The 22,920-nt window shown below is 66.4% G+C and overlaps 4 protein-coding genes across 4 annotated transcripts; 3 read left to right on the forward strand and 1 right to left on the reverse strand.

Moving 5' to 3' along the window:
* The first annotated feature begins 104 nt into the window (after positions 1–104).
* On the forward strand, positions 105–7,425 carry CHLRE_24g755897v5 (uncharacterized protein). The gene is made up of 2 exons (XM_043072957.1): positions 105–1,941; positions 2,246–7,425. The coding sequence occupies exons 1-2, from the start codon at positions 800–802 to the stop codon at positions 6,654–6,656; spliced, it is 5,553 nt and encodes a 1,850-aa protein (XP_042914129.1). The 5' UTR covers positions 105–799; the 3' UTR covers positions 6,657–7,425.
* A 557-nt stretch (positions 7,426–7,982) lies between these two features.
* CHLRE_24g755947v5 (uncharacterized protein) lies at positions 7,983–13,956 on the forward strand. The gene is made up of 13 exons (XM_043072958.1): positions 7,983–8,715; positions 8,983–9,083; positions 9,310–9,360; positions 9,568–9,697; positions 10,218–10,381; positions 10,694–10,786; positions 11,323–11,381; positions 11,697–11,770; positions 11,981–12,075; positions 12,296–12,388; positions 12,672–12,726; positions 12,956–13,077; positions 13,309–13,956. The coding sequence occupies exons 1-13, from the start codon at positions 8,236–8,238 to the stop codon at positions 13,454–13,456; spliced, it is 1,665 nt and encodes a 554-aa protein (XP_042914130.1). The 5' UTR covers positions 7,983–8,235; the 3' UTR covers positions 13,457–13,956.
* A 48-nt stretch (positions 13,957–14,004) lies between these two features.
* On the forward strand, positions 14,005–17,880 carry CHLRE_24g755997v5 (uncharacterized protein). Its single transcript, XM_043072959.1, has 9 exons — positions 14,005–14,102; positions 14,224–14,350; positions 14,491–14,549; positions 14,712–14,932; positions 15,134–16,154; positions 16,282–16,420; positions 16,554–16,668; positions 16,814–17,004; positions 17,160–17,880. Exons 1-9 carry the CDS (start codon positions 14,080–14,082, stop codon positions 17,208–17,210), a joined length of 1,947 nt encoding a protein of 648 aa, XP_042914131.1. The 5' UTR covers positions 14,005–14,079; the 3' UTR covers positions 17,211–17,880.
* An 8-nt stretch (positions 17,881–17,888) lies between these two features.
* Positions 17,889–22,920, reverse strand: CHLRE_24g756047v5 (uncharacterized protein; the record flags this gene model as incomplete). Its single annotated transcript, XM_043072960.1, has 4 exons — positions 17,889–18,905; positions 19,071–21,264; positions 21,399–22,551; positions 22,773–22,920. Coding segments are annotated over 4 exons (3,756 nt in total), but the record flags the coding sequence as incomplete, so codon positions are not given.

Consider the following 22,920-nt stretch of genomic DNA (forward strand, 5'->3'; position numbering starts at 1 on the left):
GTGTGTTCGAAACTTGTGTTCTTCAACAGCCAATGCGGCGGACGAACGCGTCAGTGCAACCCTTCAAGCGCCCGCCTTTTGACCCACTTGGGTGCAAAGCATGACAGTTTGCCTACAAAGTGCTCAACTGCAGGAAAGTTGCTGATATCTGCAGTCTGCGTTGGCCGGGAGTGAAGAAGGGCATTGCTGCGCGAACTAACGATGCTTGAGATGCTGGAGAGACCGACACGCATGGCAGGAGTAGCCTTCCTAGCAGTATTTGAATGTTTATTTGAGTGTATACGTACATGTTAAATCGAAGACATGGTCGGGAAAGGCTCGGTACAGCGCGAAGAATGGCACGCACCTATTTTGGAACCAAACCGTGGCTGGCCCCCGCACCGGTTTAGGCCACCCGACGTACGCCCCTCCTGGCGGGCGCTAGGCAACACGTGGAAGGCTTTCAGATAGCGCTTATCAATGGACCCACATCCCAACTCATACACGCGTATATTTGGGCACTAGGGTTGCTGCGGCTAAACCGTGCGCGCCCAAACACGCAGTAACTGCGGCTGCGGGGCTCGCGCGACCACGGGAAGCGCCTTGACCGACCTCGCTGTGGGTTCTGAAGTCCACTACGTAGCTATTTAGTGTTGGTGCCGCCAAGCTGAGAAGATTTGGCGCAGGACGAGGTGCCGGCTCACTCTCTTCGCACCATTTCCGGCCAGCGCGCGCACTCGCTCGATTCATCTCGCGCGCTTGCGACAGAGATCCGTGGCTACACATGGATTGCCAGCAGCGTACGGCCCTGAAGGCCGCAATGCGGTGCGAAAGGTCACAGGCCGAGTGGGTTGCTGGCAACGTTCCGCCGTCTTGGACGACGTTGTCGGCCGGGACCATGACCAGTGGGCGGCGGCCATTGTGCCAGCAGCAGCAGCAGCGGTGGGTTCACCTCTCACCACCAGCACCGCCGCAACCAGTAGCAGGGGTGACAGAGGTAGCAGCAGCGGGCTTCACAGCAGCAGCCGGCGCGGCGGCGGGCCCTGTTGCTGCTGCCGGAGGCAATAGCGAGGGCGGTAGGCCAACCCCTCGCCGGGCCAGCAGTAGCACTGCCGCCGCTCTCGATGACCACCTACGTGCGAACAGTCCAAACGCGGCGCTGCTGGCGGCACACGTCGGCGCGGCGTCATCAGATGCCGTTGCCGCCGCCGCCGCAGGGGCGGGCGTGTCATCGGGGTTTGGATTGCAGCATATGCAGCACCAGCAGGGCGGCAGCGCCCGCCGCCGGCGGAGCTCAGATCATCACGTGACTGCTGCGGCGGCGGAGGGCTATGGTGGTGGTGATGGCAGTGGGGGCGCCAGAAGCGGATGCAGTCTGAGTGGCGGCCGCGGCGGGGTTGCTGCCGCTGCTGCTGCTGCAGGCGGCGACGGCTGTGACGAGTGCGCCGAGTGTGTTGACTCTGAGGGCGAGTGGGAGGCGGTCGGCGGCGGGTCTGACGCCGCCTCATCTGGCGGCGGCGGCAGCACGGGCTGTGACAGCAGTGCGAGCGATGAAGACCAGTCGCAATCGGAAGACGGAGAAGGCGGGGATGAAGATGAGTCAGCGGACAGCGAGGATGACGACGACAGCGGCGGCGGTGGCGGGCCGCCAGACCGCAACCCGCACCATCATCAGCAGGCCGCCGCCGCCGCCGCCGCCGCCGCTGCCGCTGGGTGCGAGGGTGGCGGCGCTGCTGTATCGGTGGCGTGGATGGCCTCCCGTGTGTCGGTGCTGCACTCGGAGGTGCGGCGCCTGCGCAGCCGGGTGCGGAGGCAGCGCCGCGCGCATGCTGCGCTGGTAGCACAGGCGGCGGCGGCGGAAGCGGCGAAAGCGGCTGACGCGGAGTTTGCTGCTGTGGGGCGGCGGCGGCAGGTGGCGCCTGTGCCTGAGGAGGAGGCTGCGGCTGCCATTGCCGAGCACAGGTGAGCGAGGGATGTTGTCGGCTTTCCCATCCGGCATCCGGCGTGTGTGTTTAGCGATCTATTGGCGCGCGTACAGTATCACGCGTTAGGCCGCCCACGCATCATCATTGTGCGGCGGCACTGCAGTTCTCAGTAGTTAGTTAATGACGCCCGCCGCTTTGCCTCGCTCGTTGCGGCTTCGCGACCCGGCCTGCTGCTAGTACCGTTCTGCTGCCCACGCACCGCCGCTCTGCACCGCATGTTAGGTTATGCCTGACACAGTCCTTGTTCGCTCGCTCGCGCACGTACGTGTGCTTGTCCACAGGCTGGCATGCAACACCGGCGACACCACCACAACCACTGCCAGCGCCGCCGATGACAACTCCCGCCGCCAGGGTACCCCAAGCAGCGCCGAGGGCGGCTGCGCCGGCTCCGCCGTCACAGACGGCGGCCGCGGCATGAAGCGAACGGCGGACGCCGCCGGCCTGCCTTCTCCTCCTCCCCTTCCTCCTCCTCCTCCTCCTCCCGTAACGCCCGTGCGCCCGCCGCCGCCTGCGCCCGCCGCATTGGCAAAGCTGGCGGCGCCGCCGCCGCTGCCGGTCCTGCTGCAGAGTCCGCTGCCGTTGCCCCAACACCGAGCGCACCCGGCAGTAGCGGCGGCGGCGGCGGCGGTGCCGGCGGCGGTAGCGCTGTCGACGAACTGTCACCTGCCGGCTTGCAGCAGCCACCCCAAGCACGTGCAGCCGATGACACCACTTGCGACGCCGCAGCTGCTCCGTACAAGCTCGTCGCTTGACGCGCCGCCGCCCGCCGCCCGTGTGCCTTCCGCCGTGCCGGCGGCGGCGGCGGCAACAGTGGCGGCGGCAGTGGAAGCGGCGGCCGGGCCCGCCGCTGCGCTGATGGCAGCCGCTCCTGCTGCCCCTGCCGCTGCCGCTCCAGCAGCTGCAGCTGCAGCAGCTCTAGAGCCGCATGGGGATGCGGCGGCGGCGGCGGCTGACGTGGCCTGCACGTCATCCTGCTGCTTCAGCTTTGACGGCCTGGCCAGCAGCAGCCTCATGCTGTTTGATGGCGGCGGCGGCGACGAGGCAGAAGACACCGGGGCATGCAGCGGCGGCGGTGACGGCAGGGGCAGCGGCGGTGGGGCCAGCACCTGCGGCCTATCCTGGGTGGGCGCTGGCGGGCTCTTTCTAGGCAGCGGCGGTGGGGGCGGCGCATGCCCGCCTGCGCTGCAGCTGCTACAGCCACCATCGCAGCAGCTGCTGCAGCTGCTGCCTGACGGCGGCGCCTGCGGCTACAGCTGTGGCTACAGCGACGGCGACGGCAATGGTGTCCTGGGGGTGTCGGCGGCGTGCGTTGCGTGCGGCGGCGCCGACTGCACCTCGTGCCACTGCTTCGCCGCGCTGACTGGCCTCATCGCGCCCTCGCCACCGCCGCACCACCATAACCAGCTCCAGCCGCAGGTCCAGCAGCAGCAGCAGCAGCAGCCACACCACCAGCTCCAGCCGCAGCAGCAGCAGCAGCAGCAGCAGCCAGGCGGCATGCCGAACGAGCAAGCGGCGGCTGCGGCGTGCTGGGCGCCCGCCTCTGCTGCTGCGGCGGCGACGACGATGGCGGCGGCCGCTGCCACGGGGGCCGAAGGCACCTGCAGCTCCGATCAGCAGCAGCTGCTGCCCACTCCACCGCTGGTCAGCTTCCCGTCATCACAGCCGCCGGCGCCCCTCACCCAACAGCAGCAGAAGGACCCGGCCGCCGCCGTGGATGGCGGTGCGTGCGGTGCCATGTGGATTCCGCGCTGCGCCGCGCGCCGCAGGCAACGCAGCAGGGGCGGCAGCAGCGGCGGCGCGGCGCTCACCGCGCCTGCTGCCGCCGCCGCCGCCATCACCGCCAACGGCACCCTGGCTGCTGCAGCGGAGCTGCTGGCCGCGTCCTTGCACCCACAACCGCCGGCGCCGCAGGCGCTGCTGCTACAGAACCTCCTGCACCCCAGCCTTCCCGCCGTGTCTATCAGTAAGGAGCGGCTGATGCAAGCGATCCACGCCGCCGGACAGCTGCTGACGCTGCCGCTGGCCACGGCCATTAGTAACCGCCTGGTCGCAGCCGCCGCTGTAGGCGGCGGCGGCGGCGGCAGCGCTGCGGTTGGCGGCAGCGAGGAGGCGGTGGCGGTGGCGGCGGCGGCGGTCGCCGCGGCGGCGGCGCTGCAGGGTGACGGCGGCAGCTCCGCGGCTCTGGAACTGCCGCAGAGCTGGACTGACTTAGTCATGCAGGCGGCAGCCAGCATGGCGGCGGCGGCGGCGGCACATGGCGACGGCGGCGCAGCCGCCAGCGCGCCGGCGGCGGCCGTGCGCGGCGGCGGCGCCGCCGCCACCAGGCCACGGCCGGCGTTGGGCACGCTGCCCAAGCCCATTCCGCGGCCTTGGAAGGACTTGTCGCCGCGGCAACAGAAGATGGCTCGCAAGCGGCGCGCGCAGGCGGCGGCGGCGATGCGCAAGGTCAAGGCGGAGATTGCCAAAGCGGCCAAGGAGGCCGAGGAAGCAGCGGCCGCCGCCGCGGATGCTGGTGATGGTGGTGATGGTGGTGCTGATGCCGCTGGCGGCGCCGCCGAGGTCTGCGGCGCACCTCACGGCATCGCGGCGGCGGCGGCGGGCACGACAGGCGCTGGTGCTAGTGCTGCTGCGGGTGCTGGTGATGTTGCTGCTGGTTTTAGAGCTCGTGGTGATACCGTGTGGCGGGCAGCTGGCGGCGGCGGCGGCGGCGGCGCGACGGCTGTGGCGGCGCGGACCGCCGCGGTGGTTGGCCGCAAGCCGGCGGCGGCGGCGGCGGCGCATGCAACACCCAAGCACATGGTGCCGCCGCCGCCAGCGGGGGCGGGGGCGGAAGGCGCTGCCGGTGCGGCTGTTGGTGTCAAGGCAATGGCGACGGAGGAGGAGGCGGATGCGGTAAGCAGCAGCGGCTCGCTAAGGCCTGGCGGCGGCGCCCATGCCGCCGCCGCCGCCGCCGCCGCCGCCGCCGCCGCCGCCGCCGCCGCGGCAGCGTGGTGTCACGGCTGCTGGTCGCCGTCCCTCGGCGCCGCCGCTGTCGCTAGCTGGCAGCACCCGCACCCACACCCGCACCCACACCCGCATCTGCCAGCGCTCGGCCACCTGCCGCCGTACGGTTCGGCTGCGGCTGCGGCGGCGGCGGTACCGCCGCCGTCGTTTGGGGCTGGCGGCGGCTGGCGCAGCCGCTCCCACCACCAGCACCACCACTACCTGGTGACGGCAACGACGGCGGCGCCGCCGGTGACTCACGCCCAGCATGCTTGGCCTGCTCCGCCGCCGCCGCCTGCTGCTGGCATTGCCGCCGCCGCCGCCGTGCTGTCGGCGCCAGGCGTGGCGGGTGCCGCGGCGGCGGTGCCGCCGCCGCCGCCTGCGGCGGGAACCAGCGCGGCTCCGCCGCCGCCGACGCCAATGGCCGGGCAGCAGCAGCAACAGCAGCAGATCGCTATGGGCCCCACAGCCCCTCCCTCTTGCCACGGCCCCCTGCCGCACGGCAGTAACACAGCAGCTGCCGCCGGCTACAGCTGCAGCCCTCACGGCGCTGCCTCGGCTGCTGCTGCCGCCGCCGCCGCGTCGGGCGCCGCACCCTACCCTCACCCCTACCCTCACCCCTACCCCTACCCATGGCCCGGCCACCCTTACGCCCCCGCTGCCGGCGCCAGCCGGCCGCCCCGGCCTGGCGCCTACGGGGCCCAGCAGTACCCGCCGCAGCCGCCGCCGGCTCATTTGGCCCATGCACATGTGCCCTTCATGTCGCCGCCGCCGCCGCCGATGCATCCTCACCAACACCAAGGCTACTACGGACCGACGGTTTCGGCCGCTAGACCGGCGCCTAACTTCCCGCCGCCGCCGCCGCACCCGCAACCGACGGCGCCGCCGGCGGGCTCGTTGTATCCCGGGGGCGCCGGCGGCGCCTGGCGCCGGCAGAGCTGGCCAGCCTCGACGCCCGCCGCTGCAGCTGCCGCGGCCGCCCCGCCGCCGCCGGGTTATGCCTACTGGCCGCCGCCGCCACAGCAACAGCAACAGCTGCAGCAGCAGGAGCCCTACGGTGCGCCGATGCCCGGCCCTGCCTCGTGGCCGCCGCCTTCAGACGCACCCCAACACCCCCATCCCCACCACCTGCAGCGGCACCCTCAACCGCACCAGCAGCACCAGCAACAGTGGGAGGCACAGCAGCTGCAACCACAGCAGCAGCAGCCGGTGACGCAGCCGAGGTATCAGCAGCAGGTGCAGCAACACTTCTATGGAGCCCAAATTCCATATCCTTCGGCGGCTGCGGCGGCGCCCGCAACAGAGGCTGCACCGCATCATGCCTTCCCGCCGCCCGCACCGACGGCGGCGGCGGCCGCGGCCAACCTGCCCCCGCAGCAGCCCAATGCCATGGCGCCCGGCGCCGGATGTTGGCAGCATGGCGAGTGGGCGGCGGCGGCGGCGGCGGCGGCGGCGGCGGCTGCAGCCGTGCCGGAGTGTGGCATGCCGCAGCCGCCGGCACCATCGCAACAACAGCAACAACAACAGCAAGCCGTAGGAATGGCGGGCAACCCAGCGGCGGCTGGACACCACGATGGCGGGGTGTGGGGCTGGAGTGCGTTGTCGGTTGTGCCGCCGCCGCCGCCGCACCACCCACAGCAGCAGCCACAGCCGCAGCCACACCCGCAGGAGCAGCAGCCTCATCATCAGTCGTCGTGGGTAAATGCGTGAAGGCATGCATGCGTGTCGTGAGCAAAGCGCTCGAGGCGCGAGGCCGTGAACATAGACAATTAAGTAGGACGAACGGATGATGCGAGGTGGGAATGGGACACATGCGGCGTTTGACTCCTCTGTGACTACTACTCGCACTGGCTGTTGCGTATGATGTGTACGGCACTGACGCCGATTGCATTAATAAGACAGACACGGACGCATGCAGCATTTTGTGTGGGCGCTGTTGCGGAAGGACAGCCGCGCATGAATGCGACAATCAAGAGGGCACGTGCCGTGTGGGTTTTTGACCGCACCAGAGCGGGTTTTTGTGCACCGGTACCGTACTCTCTGTGTGAGCATTCATGCAGGGCCGCCCTGGTTTCCCGCACTACTAAGCCCTTAGCTCAGGGGAGGCTTTAGCCAGTGCGGCAATTTTCGGAGGGCTGTCTTCTTTTGGGAGGCGTTGCCGTATTTTACAGGTGTTTTTGTTCCGTATTTGGCGTGTGTGCGTGTCCGTGTGTTATGCATTTGTCTCACCAAACACATACCAGTTCGAGGCTTCAGGCCACGGAGACGCGCGCTCATGCACATACGGTATCGTGGTGGATTGGAGTTGGGGTCGGGGTTGGGGTTGTGTGTTGTGTGTTGCAGGACTGATGGGGCCCTGACGAAGACTCGTGTGAGCCCGCTGCATGCATATCGGTAGATTGTCATAAAGCGTATGGGCGAACGATGTCAATGACTCCGCGTTAGCAAGAGTGCACGATCGCTGTAACGGGCAACTGCTGTCGTCCATTACTTCCGGCCCCTGATGATCCTGCTGACGCAACTCAATCACATGGATGTGACGTGCGTTGGGTGTGCGATAGCACGCACGCCACGGGATCGACACCTCGCTCGCACGGTCGCACCCGCAGACAACATTACAACAAGGCGCACAGCAGGCGCAGTACATCACAGGGGGTTCAACACCAGGTCGGCAGCAACTCAGCATCAGCGCATGTGCTTGCCGGGAGGGGGGTGGAGGGGGAAGGGCACCCCTAGGGGACCCCACGTGCGGGGACCCCCAGGGGACCCCCAGGGAGGGTGCAATGGGCACCCCAGATAGAGGCCCAGCAAATAGAGCTGCTGACTGTATGGGCTAGCGGGGCATGCATGCAGCGGGGGGGGGGGCAGGTACCAGCAGCCCAAATCTGAACCGAGCCCGATTGGGGCGGGGGACAGGGGTGGCTGGGGGCACCACAGAGGCCCACTGCAGGGTAGCGGGGCATGCAACGCTGAGTCTCGATTCCACAAGCTGTCACTTAAATGCGTGATGTAATGCATTATGCGTGCTATAAATAACCCAACAGCTTTTACAATGCAATCCTTTGCGTAAACGCGACCGGCGTCGATACTATCAAATGACAGCCGGGCAGAGACTCTGTATAAGGCACAGCACAGACTACAAATGGTTGTGTAAATGTATGGTTATGTTTACCAACATGTAAGCGATTATTATCGCGTGCGCAACATCCATCGACGAACTAGTGCAGCCCGCCCACAGCCACGTCGAGCGCCAGTTGTGTGTACATATACTGTCATATAGATAGCCTGCATGGCGCGGCTGCTTTCACTGCTGCTGGTCACGCTGTGCTGGCGCCAACCGTGCTGCTCGGCAACAGTGTTTTATGCCGTGGACCACCGGAGCCGGCAGCCCACGGAGAGCGCGCAGCCCGCATCACTTCCGGAAGCACTTCACGGAGCCGCGAGTCAGCAAGACAGCGATGTATTTGCTCGGCGCCGCCGCTTGCTCCGTTCATACGCCGCCAGGGATGCCACGGTAGGCGAAGCCCCGGCAGCGGCGGCGGCGGACGAGGAGGATGCGCTGGCAGCAGGGGATCCAGAGCAGGCCGAAGAGGCAGAAGTCCTAGAATCTCGAGAAGGTGGCGGTGAGTATCAGGCCAAAAACCCGGATGGAGAGGACACGGAGGAGGAGGAGGAGGAGGATGTCGCGGAGCGTGTCTTTCCGGACGCGGAGGATGCGGAGGGGTACCGGCGGCTGAAGTGTGACAGCTTCCAGGTCACGTACAAGCAGGCGAGCAGGTGTTGGTGATCCAGAGGGGGAGGGCGTGTGTGCGGGCGCGTGTGCGTACGTTTGTGTGCGTGCCGTGCCTACTTCGCAGCAGGGTAGACGCAGGCGGCGGCTCTCACGGCAAGGGATGAAACCACGCGTGCAGGCTACACACACACACACACACACACACACACACACACACACACACACACACACACACACACACACACACACACACACACACACACACACACACACACACACACACACACACACACACACATGCAGATTGACCACGACCTAGCCATCCACCGGGAGCTGGGCACGCACCTGGGCTCCACGCAATACGCCATGGGGGAGCAGCGCCGTAAGAACGGCTTCGGCATCGGGTGAGTAAGTAGCTAGGTCTGTTGGTCGCCTCAAACGGAGGGGCTGTGCCATGCGACAAACTGGATATTGGTCTGGGGTCGTCGGGCTGCTATGTAGCTCGTGTGCTGGCGGCATCTGGCTCGTGGTGGCGGCGTGTGCCGAGCCTGCTTGCTTACGCGTGCTGCCTGTGTAACTCGCGTTCTGGTGCGTGGCACGACCGCCTTTCCGAATGCCCGCTCCCCACAGGTTCTTCGGCGGGCGGGCGTACCTGCTCACCCCCATTCGGGGTGAGGACTGGTGCGTTGGCAGGGGGGGGATGTAGGATCGCGTGCACACGTGCGGTCCGGCTTACAGGGCTATGCAGTTTGGGCGGGATGTCGCCTGGCGGCTCCGGCTCAGGCCATTTATTAGTTGGCGCTGCCTTTCCCACGCCGCCTTCCCCACGCATGGCCATCCCCACGCATGGCCCGAACCACCTTCTCCCCCTCCTTCTCCCCCCCTCAGGCAACGTCTGGCCCACCACGCCAAGCTGTATGTGGCCTACCTGCGCATGATGGCACACCTGGAGGCGGTGTTCGGCGCCGCAATACCCGACGTGGTGCTGGTGATCACCACCTCCGACACGCCCCGATACGTGAGTGCGTGGCGCGTAGTAGGGTGCTGGGCGGGCGGGCGGCGGCGGGCAGGATGGGGGGCGGGCGGGCAGGCAGTCAGGCCGTCGATGGCTAGCTAGGCTCTGGCTGCGCAAGCGCGGCGACTGTACGGTAGTGGCTGCTAAGGAATGCATGCGTGTAGAGTGCGGAGATTGGTTTTCAGGGGAGGGGAACACACACACACACACACACACGCACGCGCACACACAACCACGCTCACACCTCCACCTCAACTGGGCCGGACATGGTGCGTGCCCGGTCCCCACACCACATCACACTCTGCGCGTGCACCTGCACATACACATACACGGCTCCCTGCAGCTTACCTGTGCGCAGTAAAGGCGCTACGGTCACACGCGCTACATGCTCCATACCTACGGATCTAGACCTTTTCCTTGTTTGCCTGTCGCGCATCTGGACTCAAACGGAGTTAGTTAGTGGGGCCACATGGACTCCAACCCAAGCACATGCCCATGTATGATGCCTGCTCCCTACCTACAGGTGTCGCCGCTACGTGTCAACGTGAGCACTCCGCGGCCCTACCCGCCCCAGCGCGCCGTGCACATGCCCACCTTCGTGCCGGGGCCCTATCCGGTGGCAGGCATCTGCAAGTCCGACTTCTGGCCAGACCTGCTGCTCATACCCAACTTCCACTTCCACACCAAGTGAGAGCCGCTGGAACGCGGCGGGGCGAGGCGGGGCGGGGCGGGGCGGGACGGGTTGCACTGCTGTATCAACTGCTTGGTGCACGCCACGAGCGAGCATTACGTGTGGCGGGTCCCGACCCACCGCACCGCCATCGCCCTACACTGGCGCATAAGCGCACACGCATACGCGCACACTTAAACACCCGCACGTGCACAACACACACATGCACACACACACACATGCACACACACACACACACGCACGTGCACAACACACACATGCACACGCACACACACACACACACGCACACACGCACGTGCAAAATACAGGCTGTACGACAACGCCACGCTGTCCCACATCCCCGAGCACCGGGACAAGCACCCCTGGGGCAGCAGGCAGCCGGTCGTGTTCGGTCGCTTCAGGTGCGTGGGTGCTGTGCAGGCGCCCGGAGCCATATGCACATGAGGTGCTGGGGAGGGAACCGGGCGCTCGCTCGATTGTGTGCTGGAGGATGTGTGCGCAGTTTGTTGCGCCTTGCGCCTTGCGTCTTGCGTCTTGCGATGCGTATGGGGGCGGGTTGGGCATGCTGGCGGCTGCCAGTAATGTCGGGTGCTGTGGGTTGTGGTTGGTCTGGGCCAGCAGCGCATCTTGCACGTTTGGGGGGGCTTGGGGGGTTTGGGGGCATGGGGGGTGGGGGGTGGCATGCGCTCTACAGATGGCCAGGCGGCAGTAACGTGGGTGGTGTTGGGTACGGGCCAACAACGCACATTGCACGCACACACCTATGGATGGTGCACAGGGTGGTGCCGTAGGCCCCTGCCACACCTATGCCACACCTGCCAATGGCGCACGGCCCACGCCCTCGCTCGTGCATATGCATGCATGTACGGCTGTATCCGGCTGATGCTCTGCCGGCCCGCCGGCTGCCTCCCCCACCCACCCAACTGCTCCCTCGCAGCCACTACTCGCTGCACCGCAAGTCGGACGACCACAGCACCTTCAAACTGGGCCTGGGAGGTGCGCGTGCGTATGCGTGACCTTGCCTAGCAAACGAGCACCTGAGCAGCATGCACGGTACCTTCCTGCCCGTTCGGACACACCACTTGCAAGGCAACGCGTTGTATTACACGTGCACACCGGCACACCTGTCCAATCCTGTCCACACATGTCCACACATGTCCACACCTGCACACTCAGCGTTCTACGCCACCAGGCTTCACACGCGCCATGCTCACTTGTCCCCATCACTCGACCTGCGCCCGATCCATTCCCTACCGCCGTGCTCTGTTGCTGCTGCGGCGGCTGCTGCCCTGTCGCGTCGCTCATCGCCAGGCCAGCACATCTGCCAGGAAGGGAACACCTCATGTGCGGTGCGCGAGCATTTCATATCGGAGGTGGTCAAAAAGGTGAGAGGCGGCGCGCCTTTGCCCGACCTTTCCCTGCCTACCCCCAAACCGTTTCGTTGGGCTCGGGCACATACCCCCCGAACACCCGGCCACGCATGTACACATACACGCATACTGTCACGCGTGTTTCCTTTCCCTTATTTTCTTGACACACACACACACACACACACCGTACACGAATACCGTACATGTGCCCTCTGACACACACAGGACCGCTCCCGGCGGCTGGACGTGCGGTTCTCCGGCAAGCAGCCCATGTCCAGCCACGCCCGGTACAAGTACCTCATCAACTTGAGCGGCCAGAGGTAGGCGCCCCCCCATCGCGCCCACACCTCAGAAGCATCTTCATGCATGCCCCTCTCGCTTGCTTGCTCTTCTCATGCCAGCGGCACCGCCCTCCAATCTATCCGCCGAGCGACATCCCACCTCTGCCTGTCCCTCGGGCCCCCTGCCTGGCGCTGGCCTGCCTGCCTGCCCCCCGGGCCCGCCCGCCTGCCCGCCCCCCGGGCCTGCCTGCCTCCACAGCATCTCCAGCCGCCTGGAGCAGCTGCTGCCGCTGGGCAGTGCCGTGCTCACAGAGCCCACCTCGGTCGGCTACTACGCCTACTACTACCGCACGTACGTGAGCGAGCGCCCCCCCTGTGTGTGCGTCTCTGCGCGTGCGTGCGTGTTGCGTGCCTGCACACATGTCTGCACGCGTGCGTGCGTGTGTGCCTACCAGTGTGGCGTGCCGTCCGTGTCCGTGTCACACGCGGCCGCGCCCCCTCCCATCCAACCATGCCGCCCACTCGGTTGGTACCTACCTACTCGACCAACACACACACACACAAGCACACACACACACACACACACACACACACGCGCGCCACACACACACACACACACACACACACGCACACAGGCTGCTGAGGCACCGGGTCAACGTGCTGGAGTTCTGGAGGCGCCTGCCGGAGGAGGTGAGAGCCCGGGCGGGCAGCGGGAGAGGGGGTTACACTCATGATTAGTTGAGGAAGGGTCTGGGGTGGGACGGTGGGACGTGGTGCCATAGAACGGGCTGGGCTCCGTCCTGCAGCGCCCAAAAATTGTGCACACACGCACCGCGAAACCCTCACATACACACGCTCATTATCCTCCTTTTACTGGGAATGGTACGTAGAAACAACCCTCCCCTCGCCGCTCCATCAGGTTTTTGAGGAACTGGATTGGGCAGCGGCGCACGACGAGGAGGCGGCGGCCATCGCGGCCGAGGGCGTTCGCACCGCAGAGACATACCTGACCGGGAACGGCCGCACCTGCTACTGGTACAGGTGAGTGGGTGGAGCGCTGCGTGCATGTGCGTGTGTATGTGTTCGTGCGTGCGCGTTGCCGTACTTACGGTATGTGCGAATGCGTCCTATGTAGCCACGCACCCCTAGCAAACACCATCGCCCGGCCACACGCACCCCAAACGCCCCTCCATCCCGCTTTGCCTGCTGCATCCGACCCCGCACATCCCATCCACGCTCATCGTCTGGCCCGCCCACGGCGCCACCCCGCAGGCTGCTGCATGGGTTGAGCCGCACGCTGCGCTTCACGCCGCGCCTGGGCCAGTGGCCGGAGGCGGTGCCGGTGCGCCAGTTGCTGGAGGAGGAGCTGCCGCGGGCTCCAGGGGGGCAGGCGCTGGCAGAGGCGCCTTGGGCGCCGTAGCAGGCAGCAGCGATAGATGATGAGCCGCGGCCGGCGGCAGCGTTCCCTCGCAAATTGGCGGTCGGTAAAAGCCGGGAATACGGCTTGCCTTGAGGCCGGGCGGGCTCGCTTGGGCTGGTTCACGATGACGCATGTGGCGGCGGCGGCGCCTGGCCGGCCTTGGCCTAGGCCTAGATAGGTTGCTGTGTCCGGCAGTGCGTGGCGGGTTGCAGAGCAGGTAGGCGCGGGTGCAGGCGCTGTATGTGCGGTGGTGCGGGGTGCAGGTGTGGTGTGATGCGAGATGGGTTTTGGGTGCTGGCCTTAATGACGGGGGGAAGGCAGGGTGAAGACTGTCCGCCTGCACAGGCACTCATCGGGGCAACCGTGTTAGGCACAAAGTGTCGCCCAGGCGTTACAGTCTAGTTCAGGAAGTATGCAAAAGCTCGCTGCATTCGGCATACTATGCTCGCGATGAAGAAGACAAAAACGAAACGAGTCGCTGAGCCATTTTAGCGCGCGCGTGCGCACAGGCTCGAGCGAAACGACTTCGCTGACAAGGATGTTGAGATGTTGGTGGGCGGGGCATCACACATGGGCGCGCTGCTGTTTTGACCACATGAACCAGTAGCCGATATGCTCATATAATGATCAATAGACAAGCGGGTGCGTGAGAGTGCTGATCCAGCGAGCGGACCCCCGCCCGGCACAACCGCGACCGTACGAGCCGGCGCGGCGAGCCCCCGATATATTGGCAAAGGCGCCTGCACAACATTATGACCCGTCAGTAGGCGCACACACCTTGCGCCCGTGGTCATCTTAGAGACTAGTTTGCACGTTGCGACCAGCGAACGTGCTGAAATCCTAGCAAGCCTTCCTTCGCAAGTGCGCGTCTGCACGCGGAGTGCCATTGCTCAGGTAGGCGATCATTTTGCAGTTATTCAAGCCTTGGACCTTGATCTGCAACGTGGGTTCACGCTTAGTATTTGCTCGGCATGTGCGTGCCCGCATAGCTCACCCGGGTTCATCCCTTTCCCGTCAACGTTTCATGTCTACAGGCAAAGAGTATTTCCAGCATGAAGGTCGCGGTTGTCGCCGCCGCGCTCGCAGCCCTTGTGTGAGTTGGGAGTTCGCGAGCACGCCACGTATCTTATTCTCGGGGCCACTCAACTTCCACAACAGAGCCGCTCAACCAGCTTGCATATCGGTCGTCATTGCGCATGTCAGCATGCGACCTTACGATTGCCTTGTGCCTGCCTCCACGTTGCCTGCAATGCAGGGCCGTGGCCGCCGCGCAGCCTCCTCCTCCCGGATTCGCCCGCTTCCCCTACGGCTCCTGCAGCAAGAGCTCGCCCTACCGCACCTACGAAGCCACCTTCCCTCAGGGACAGAGCGGCAACGTGTTCTGCTGGACGCTGCAATACCAGGGCGGCCGCTGCTCTGACCCCGGCTTCCAAGCCTGTTGCCAGAACGATGTGCACAAGTTCTCGCTCGCTTTCGGTGAGTCGGGCTCCGACCCAGTTTATAGGCCAAACCAGCCTGCTACTAGCCGATTTAGCTTTGTAAATACGCTATAGGTTGCATTTGCACGACGCACGTGGCGTTCCCTGGTCGTTCCATGGTCGCGCCCCATGCCCCAGCCCGCTGTACGGTATCCTGCCCTACCTCACCTTTCCCGCCCTTCACGCCCTCTGCCCGCAGAGCCCTCGTGCGCGCCCGGCTTTAAGGCCTCCGCCACCCTGGACGGCAAGGCCATCGCCGCCAACAACGTGGTCCTGGAGACGCCGCCCAACGCCGACAAGCGTATGACCCTGGCCGTCAAGAACCTGGGCCTGGCGGGTCCGGAGGTGGAGGGCCGGCAGGTGTGCATCACCGTACAGGCCGGCAACTGCCGTACCCTGGCCAGCATCCTGCCCGTGTTCGATCAGTCGCCCCTGTGGCAGAACTCGCTTTGGTCGGACGACCACGCCTGCTGCGGCGTGTCGCGCGGCTCCCCGCCGTCTCCCCCGCCCTCGCCCAACCCCCCCTCTCCCCCTCCTCCCTCCCCCAAGCCCCCCTCGCCTCGTCCTCCATCTCCTCCCCCTCCCTCTCCCGCCCCTCCCTCGCCTCCTCCTCCCTCCCCTGCGCCCTCTCCTCCTCCTCCTTCGCCCGTCCCTCCCTCTCCTCCTCCTCCCTCTCCGGCCCCTCCCTCGCCTCCTCCCCCCTCCCCCAAGCCCCCGTCGCCTGCCCCGCCCTCCCCTCCTCCTCCCTCTCCTAAGCCTCCCTCGCCGCCTCCCCCCTCGCCTCCTCCCACTTGCGATTTCTGCGTTGACTACTTCCTTTTCCCCGGCCTTACCCGGCCCGAGCTGCCCTGGTTCGACTACTATTGTGACGAGGCTGTCTTCAACCTGTTGGAGATTTACCAGCCCTTCAAGGATGACGGTACCATTATATCTGGTGCCGGAGAAGCTGACATCATTTGCAAGGGGACCAACGTCACCGTTTGCGGTGTCACTAAGAATGAGGAGGCTGGCCGCATCATGGCTCAGTCCCTGCGCGAAGACTCCCTGTTCCAGGCCGCAGCCATCCTTGGCATTGACACGGGCCGTTGCTACCCCGCCCTGAGCGGGTACACCTTCATCACCACCCCTGCTCCCGGATACGACAACAGCCCGTGCACTCCGCAGCCGTCCGCGGTCCCCATGTGCGGACCTGCACCTCCCAGCTGGCCTGAGTACCCCTCGTAAGTTGGGTCACGCACAGGGATGGTGCCGGGTCCTTTTATGTCGGACACATATCTTGGTCGGGTAAGATCCGAGGAATCTGCAGACAGGCGAAACACAGTATCTGCTCTGTGCAATCGGTCGCAGGTGCCGTGGCAAGAGCGCAAACGACTACTTCCAGTTCCTGGTTGGCACCCGGTACACGGTGGCCTACGGAGATAAGACCAGTGAATACTGCGTTCCTATCGAGATAAACGACATCAACGCTCAAGACGCGCGGGGCCAGGTACGTGCTATCTAACCGTGCTCGGGGTGGTATCATCGGTGTCCGGAATGCGTTATGTGTATCTCGCTGACCTAGTGCACACACACGCACATATACACAAGCACACAGTGAGCAAACGTACTGCTCCTCGCAGACCTGCTACGGCAAGAACCTGAACAAGGTTCAGTTCTACCTGGACTACAGCCGGCGCTACCAGATCACCGGCATTGCCATCAAGTACAACAACGGGTCTACCTTCACCCGTTCGCGTAAGTGGAACGGTACCCTGCCAGCAGACTTGTGTGTGGTTAATGTGACATGTAGGCAGGCCGAAGGGCTAGTCAGACTGACTTCACATGCTATTCATACGGTACATGGACTGACCTCCTGTCCTGAACTTTCACCTGCGTGCAGAGTCGTGGGGCCCCGTGGGCAGCAACTCCCTCAAGATCACCAGTTTGGATTGGAGCGTGTCTGACGTGGCCCGGCTGGAGCCCCAGATCTGCCTCACGATCAAGTCGGGCACGACGCTGACCGACCTCTCTATGGACAAGACGAAGACGCTGTGGGCTGCGACCTTCAGCGCGGATCACTACTGCTGCCCGGTAAGTTCGATCGGTTCGTGTGAATATGGATCTCTCCTTGCCTCCTACAGCCTGGAGCACATGCACGCGTTGGCCCCCCTCTTGTTTAGCACACGCGCATGCCTAGCTCTCACATGCATCGCCCGCTGACATCTTCCGCGCTGTTGTGCACGCAGATCCAAGCGGGCTCGCCGTTCACCACTGACGGAGTGCCGGTTGAGCTGTAAATGTTAGTTGATAGGTTTGCATTTCGTGTGACGCCATTCCTAATACTGTGACGGCGTGCTTGCGTTCACTGGCCTCACGATGAGGCGCAAACCTGGACACAACGCTGCCGCAATAAGTAATCTTACTTGGTCAAGAGTAAGACCCCCCGTGTAACCGCATCATGTCAACTCCTGGGTAAAACCCCGTCCAATCCATGCATGGGAGTCCACGTGGGAGTCTCGCTCTCCACACCCTAATCCACATCCACCTTTGACCAGCTGCAGCACAGATAAATTGAGGGTAGCTTAGACCTTATGCTTTACGTTGTCGTGCATGCGGTGCCTGTTGGGTAATGGTTTCAGACTACCGAGTCAAACGTAGTAGTAAGAGCACCGACCGTTTATGAGCCGGAGAATATCTTTTGCTATTTGGGGGACACGGCGGTATCTAGACGTTTGGGGCAAGCTTTGGGGGGCTTCTGTTTCCGGGAGTATGGCCAGTCCGCAGGGGGCCATCTACGCTGAGTAGGTGCCGCGGGCCTCGGGGCAGCAGCTGCAAGATACATATGGGCAGCGGCGGATCGGCTCTTACCCATGGACTCCACGAAAGCGTTTACGGCCCACTGCGATGCGGCGTGTGGGCCGTAAGCGCCAGTGTCGCGGCAACAACCTTTAAACTGCCTCTACTTGAATGATAACGGGCAGCACTCACGAAAATTCAAATTTAGCAGACCGCCAGCCGCACGCATGTGGACGGTGCGTTCATTCCTCCCCGACGGGCAGCCGTTCACGAGCTAAACATCCTGCAAGTTTAGACCCTGCATGAAGGGAAGGCCATCGCTGCAGTACACTGCGTGCGCATGGTCTCTCACGCCCGCCACACCAGTGCACCGGCCTGACTCGCACACGCGGTACGTCCTAGCAGCGGATGGGCAGTACACTAGATAGTAGATACTCACTGCAGGCACATGTGGGGAGACCTCCCATCTCAACCTGTCGCAAACGTCGTCTGCAAACCATGCACCAACAGACTACCAAATGCACTCGATGGTTTCGACAATGCTATGCGCCCTACCCGCAAAATCTGAGGATATAAACATGAGAACACAAACTGCCAGTGCATTGGCCTTCGTCATTGTACTTGTGGACCCTGTCTCAGCAGTGCATGCATCGAGCACCCCATCTGTGCCAGCGGCCAACCTCACTATAGCATGAGCATAAGCAATGATACTGATACTGAGCTGGCGACATGCATGTGCGTCAGGCGCAGCCTTCCACCGCCAAATTGAAGTTTTCTGTTGCCATTCAAATGCCCAAATTGACCACCACCAGCATGAGCCCGAAAGCTCACATGCCCATGCCACTCACACTTTGCCCGTTCCATGTCCATTCACCATTCACCAGTTCACGCAATTCAGCCGCCCATTGCCATTGCAGTTCAAACCCCTCGCTCAGCTAGCTAGTGACACCCCCCAGCGGCTGCGCCGCCACCACCATCACACGCGCCGCCATCGCGGGCTGCAGCGCCGCCAGCGGCGCCGCCACCGCCGCCGCGCCGCCGCCGCCGCCACCTGCCGTCTGCTCGCCCGCCTCCGCCAGCGCACGTGCGGCGGCGGGGCTGATGCGCACGTGCGACACGGGGCCGCCCACCGCGAGGGCCGCGGCGCCCAGGGCCGCGGGGCCGGCGTAGCGCACCTCGCCGGTGACGCAGTTGACCTGTGCGTTTTTTATGCGCGTGGCAGGAAGAACACACATTCAGTTTTGCATGAGGTTGGCGAGCAGAGCCACAGAAGCAAGTCCACCGTGATAAGTGACCATCCCAACCCTCCGGCCCCTCCAGCCCAACCCGCTCCCGCCCACCCTCTGCCCCTCCGCTCTCACCTCCGCCACCGCCGTGCCCACGTCCAGCCCCGCACGCAGCCTCAGCCCCCGGGCCACCAGTCTGTCAAGCAGCGCCCCTGGCAGCAGCACCAGCCGCTGCCCCGAGCTGCCGTGCGCACTGCCCTCGGCAAGGCCGGCCGCGCCGCCGCCGCCGCCGGCACCACCTTGCGCTGCGGCGTGCTTCCGGCTGCTGGCATCGGCACCGGCGGCGGCACCGCTGACACCCGCGCCGGCGCCCTTCACCGACGCTACCTCCCCCTCCGCAACGCCGTTGTTAGCCCTGCGCCCGGACGCGCCACCCACCATCGCTGCCCCTCGTGCGCCCGCGTCGGCGCCGCCGCCGGCGCCGCCTACTGCCGTCGACTTGTCCACGTACGCATCCTCCGCCGCATCCCGCCCGCCGCCGCCGCCGCAATTCACGCCGCCGCTGCCGCCGAAGCCGACGCCGCCGCGGCGGTGGTGCTGCGCCGCCAGCAGTCGTACGGCCTGCGACGGCGTCAACTGCTGCCGTACATTGCGCAGCATGGACGTCGCCAGCTCTTCTGTGATCTTCAGTGTTGTGGGCCGTACGGCGCAGCCCGCCAGCGCTAGCCCGCTGCCGGGCACCGGCGACTTGTCCAGGGCACGGCTGGCGACCACCACCGCCGGCTGTGGCAGCGCGGTGGTGGCAGGAGAGCCAGCGGAGCCGGACAGGGCGGCGGCCGCCGCCGCCGCCGCAGGCGCGGTGGGGAACCGGCGCGCAGCGACGTCTAGGGTGCTGCCGCTGCTGACGGCTGCGGCTGTAGCTGTAGCCGGGTCGGCGACGATAGCCGCAGGGTCAGCTGCAGCGGGCGTGAGCGCTGCGGCGGCGGGCGCCGGACCCAACACTCCGCCGCCCTGCTCCTGTATCGCATCGCCCCCTGCTCCTGCTGCCTCCACCCCCTCCACCACCCCCGCCTCCACTACCCCCGCCGCCGCCGCCGCCTCCGGCATGGGCAGCAGCCCCACGGCGCGTGCCGCTTCCTCCGCATCCGCCACGCCAAGCCCGCCCAGCCCCATCGCCATCACCGCCGCCAGCTCCGCCGCCGCCGAGGTGCCGTACGTGGAGGAGCCGCTGGGCAGCGCCGCCAGCGAGCCCGGCTGCGCCGCCGGCGCCGGCAGCACCACCACCTGCCGTACCGGGATGGGCACGGGCAGCCGCATCGCGCCCACCAGACCCGAGCGAGACCGCGGACCGCTGCTGCTGACGTAGCCGCCGCCGCCGCCGCCGCCGCCGCTGCTGCTGACGTAGCCGCCGCCGCCGCCGCCGCCGCCGCTGCCGCCGCCGCCTCCGGCGCCGGGCAGCGGCAAGTAGTCGTAGCTGGACTCAGTGAGGTAGCCCAGGTTGTGGCGGGTGGCGGGCGCGGCGGCGGTGTACGGCGTGCCGGGGACCAGCAGGCCGCCGCCGCCACCGTCGCCGCCGCCAGCAGGAATGGCGGCGGCGGCGGCGGCCGTCGCCACACGCACGGGCGGAGACAGGTGAGCGGCGGCGTAATCGCCGTTCATGGTCGAGGGCAGCGAGGGGGTAGCTGGCAGGGCAGCGGCGCTTGCGGCCGGCGCCGCCGCTGCGCCAAGCTGTGCGTCGGGGCCTGCGACCACAGCCGTTGCCGCAGCCGCTGTAGCCGCTGTAGCTACAGCCACAGCAACAGCCGCTGCTGCTGCGGTGTGACCGGGAGCTTGCATGCGGCCGCGGCGCACGTGCACAGCCTGGCCGCCACCGCCGCCGCCGTCAGCGGCGCCGCCACGGGGCGCAGCGGCAGTAGCTGTCGCTGCTACATCCGCTCCCACGCCCGCTGTCCGTGTCCACGGCCGCTTCTGCTGCTCGTCCCGCCGTCCTGATGCAGCTGCAGCAGCTGTGGCGGTCGCCTCCCCGCCACTTCCAGCTGCCTCCGTGCGCCGGCTTGCTTCCGGGAGCGCCGCGTCCGCAGCGGCGGCGGCGCCGCCGCCACCATCCCTGTCGTCACGATCCCGATTTGATATGACAATGGCGCCGCCGCCGTCGCGGTGGCGCGGCCTGCTGCTTCCACTGCTGCTGCTGCTGCTGCTGCTGCTGCCGGCCATGGCGGCGGTGGTGGTGTCGGTGCCGAGGCCCTCGGTGGTCGCCTCGCGGCGAATGGTGGCGGCGTCCAACAGCGCCGTCTCCTCCGCCAGCTCGTGCAGCAGCAGCGAGGCGGGCCTGCGGGCGCCGGGAGAGGGAGCTCAGAGGAGGGAAGGGGCAAGCCAGAGAACGGGCCCAGCCAGCCCCACCCGCGCGCAAACACGCGCAGACCACACATGCAGACTCTAGTGCACGCATACAGCTACACTTACCAGTCTGCCAGCAGGCCGAACGCGATGAGCTCCGCCGACCAGCGCAGTCCCGCCGCCGCGCAGGGGAACGCCGCCGCCAGCAGCACGCTGGAGCCGCGGCCTAGCAGCAGTCCCGCGCCCACACCCTGGCTGGCGGCAGGCGGCGGCGGCGTTGCAGGGGGCGCGGTGGGTGCGGCAGCAGTGGTGGGTGCGGGTGGCGAGGGCTTGAGGGCGGCTGGGCCGGTGGGGCTCTTGAGCAGCAGCCGCGGACCAGACGTGGTGTTGGCGGCGCTGGAGGGCACCGCGGCGCCGGGCGCGGCGCCGCCGCCACCGCGGCCGCCGCCTCCGTCGCCGCCGCGGCCGCTGGTGGCGGGCACGGCCCCGACGCCTACTCGTGTGGTTGCTAGGAAGCCGCCGTTGGCCCGGGCCAGTCGTGCGGCCTGGCGCCACACCAGCATGGTGCTCTCGCGCCAGATTCCTAGGTTCCAGGCCGCAATGGCGGCGCCGCCCGACACCGACACAACCGACACGCACAGCCGCCCCACCGGCGCCTCCCACACCCCCGGCGCCACGGTCCTGGTGACGTCAGCGGGGCCCGGCGCCGCCAGCAGCGCCCAGCGCGGCGCCAGAACAGGCGTCGCCGCCGCAAACACCTCGAGCGGCTGCGGCAGGTGCGAGTCCAGCCGGTGGACGCCGGCGTGCCAGAACAGGACCGCCGTCGGGCCGACGGCGGCGGCGCTGCCGCCGGCGCTGCGCTGCAGCGACGTTGCGCCGCCGCCGCCACCGCCACTGGCTGCCGTACTGGCGGCACCGCCGGCCGCCCTTGTGCTGAAACTCATACGCCACATAGCAGCACTCAGGCTTTGGCTGGTGGCGCCGTCGGCGCCGCCATCCTCTCCAGCGCCGGCGGCGCCGCCAGCAGGCTTCATGGCGGCGGCGGCGGCGCCGCCGCTGTCCCCAACTGCCTTGCTCTTCAGTACGACGTACGGCAGGCCTGAAGACACGGCTTTGGCAGCCAGCAGGGCGTGGGTGGCGGCGGTGACGAGCGTGAGGGCGCCGGGGCAGGCGCCGGCGGCAGCACGCAGTTTGAGCATGGGCACTCCGCCGTAGGTGGTGCGGCCGGAGGCGGCGTTGACGGCCACGTCTGTGGCGGCGAACACGCCGCTGTGCACGGCTGCGCGGCGTGAGGGATCGCGGCAAGGCGGCAGGCGGGTTGAGAGTGAGTTGTGTATGGGTCGCTGTCCATGCAAGACGGATTGACCGAGGGCTAGGAGCGCGGGCAAGGCCGCGGAAGCGCATGCATGCGCCACCCCAGCAGCATTCAGCCAGCGGGCGCGCACCCGCACCATACGACAAAGATCCGTGCCACCCCGCCCCACCGCCGCCGGCACTCACCCATGCGCACGCGCAGGCCGCGCAGCGCCAGCCAGCTCTTGTCCCTGCCGCGGCCGCGGCCGCCTGCCGCCTTGCTGGCCAGCCCTCCTCCTCCGCCTCCCCCTCCGCCTCCCCCTCCACCTCCTCCTCCCCTCCCATCCCCTCCGCC

The sequence above is a fragment of the Chlamydomonas reinhardtii genome (genome assembly GCF_000002595.2).
Source record: "Chlamydomonas reinhardtii strain CC-503 cw92 mt+ unplaced genomic scaffold scaffold_24, whole genome shotgun sequence".
In the NCBI taxonomy this organism is placed as follows: domain Eukaryota; kingdom Viridiplantae; phylum Chlorophyta; class Chlorophyceae; order Chlamydomonadales; family Chlamydomonadaceae; genus Chlamydomonas; species Chlamydomonas reinhardtii.

Coding starts and splice junctions, on each gene's coding strand:
- CHLRE_24g755997v5 (XM_043072959.1), top strand. CDS start 14,080: ATGATCAATAGACAAGCGGGTGC. Junction 16,669..16,813: donor GTCTACCTTCACCCGTTCGC/GTAAGTGGAACG, acceptor ACCTGCGTGCAG/AGTCGTGGGGCCCCGTGGGC. Junction 17,005..17,159: donor CGGATCACTACTGCTGCCCG/GTAAGTTCGATC, acceptor TTGTGCACGCAG/ATCCAAGCGGGCTCGCCGTT.
- CHLRE_24g755897v5 (XM_043072957.1), top strand. CDS start 800: ATGCGGTGCGAAAGGTCACAGGCCGAGTGGGTTGCTGGCAACGTTCCG. Junction 1,942..2,245: donor GCTGCCATTGCCGAGCACAG/GTGAGCGAGGGA, acceptor GCTTGTCCACAG/GCTGGCATGCAACACCGGCG.
- CHLRE_24g755947v5 (XM_043072958.1), top strand. CDS start 8,236: ATGGCGCGGCTGCTTTCACTGCTGCTGGTCACGCTGTGCTGGCGCCAA. Junction 9,084..9,309: donor AAGAACGGCTTCGGCATCGG/GTGAGTAAGTAG, acceptor CGCTCCCCACAG/GTTCTTCGGCGGGCGGGCGT. Junction 11,382..11,696: donor CTTCAAACTGGGCCTGGGAG/GTGCGCGTGCGT, acceptor GCTCATCGCCAG/GCCAGCACATCTGCCAGGAA.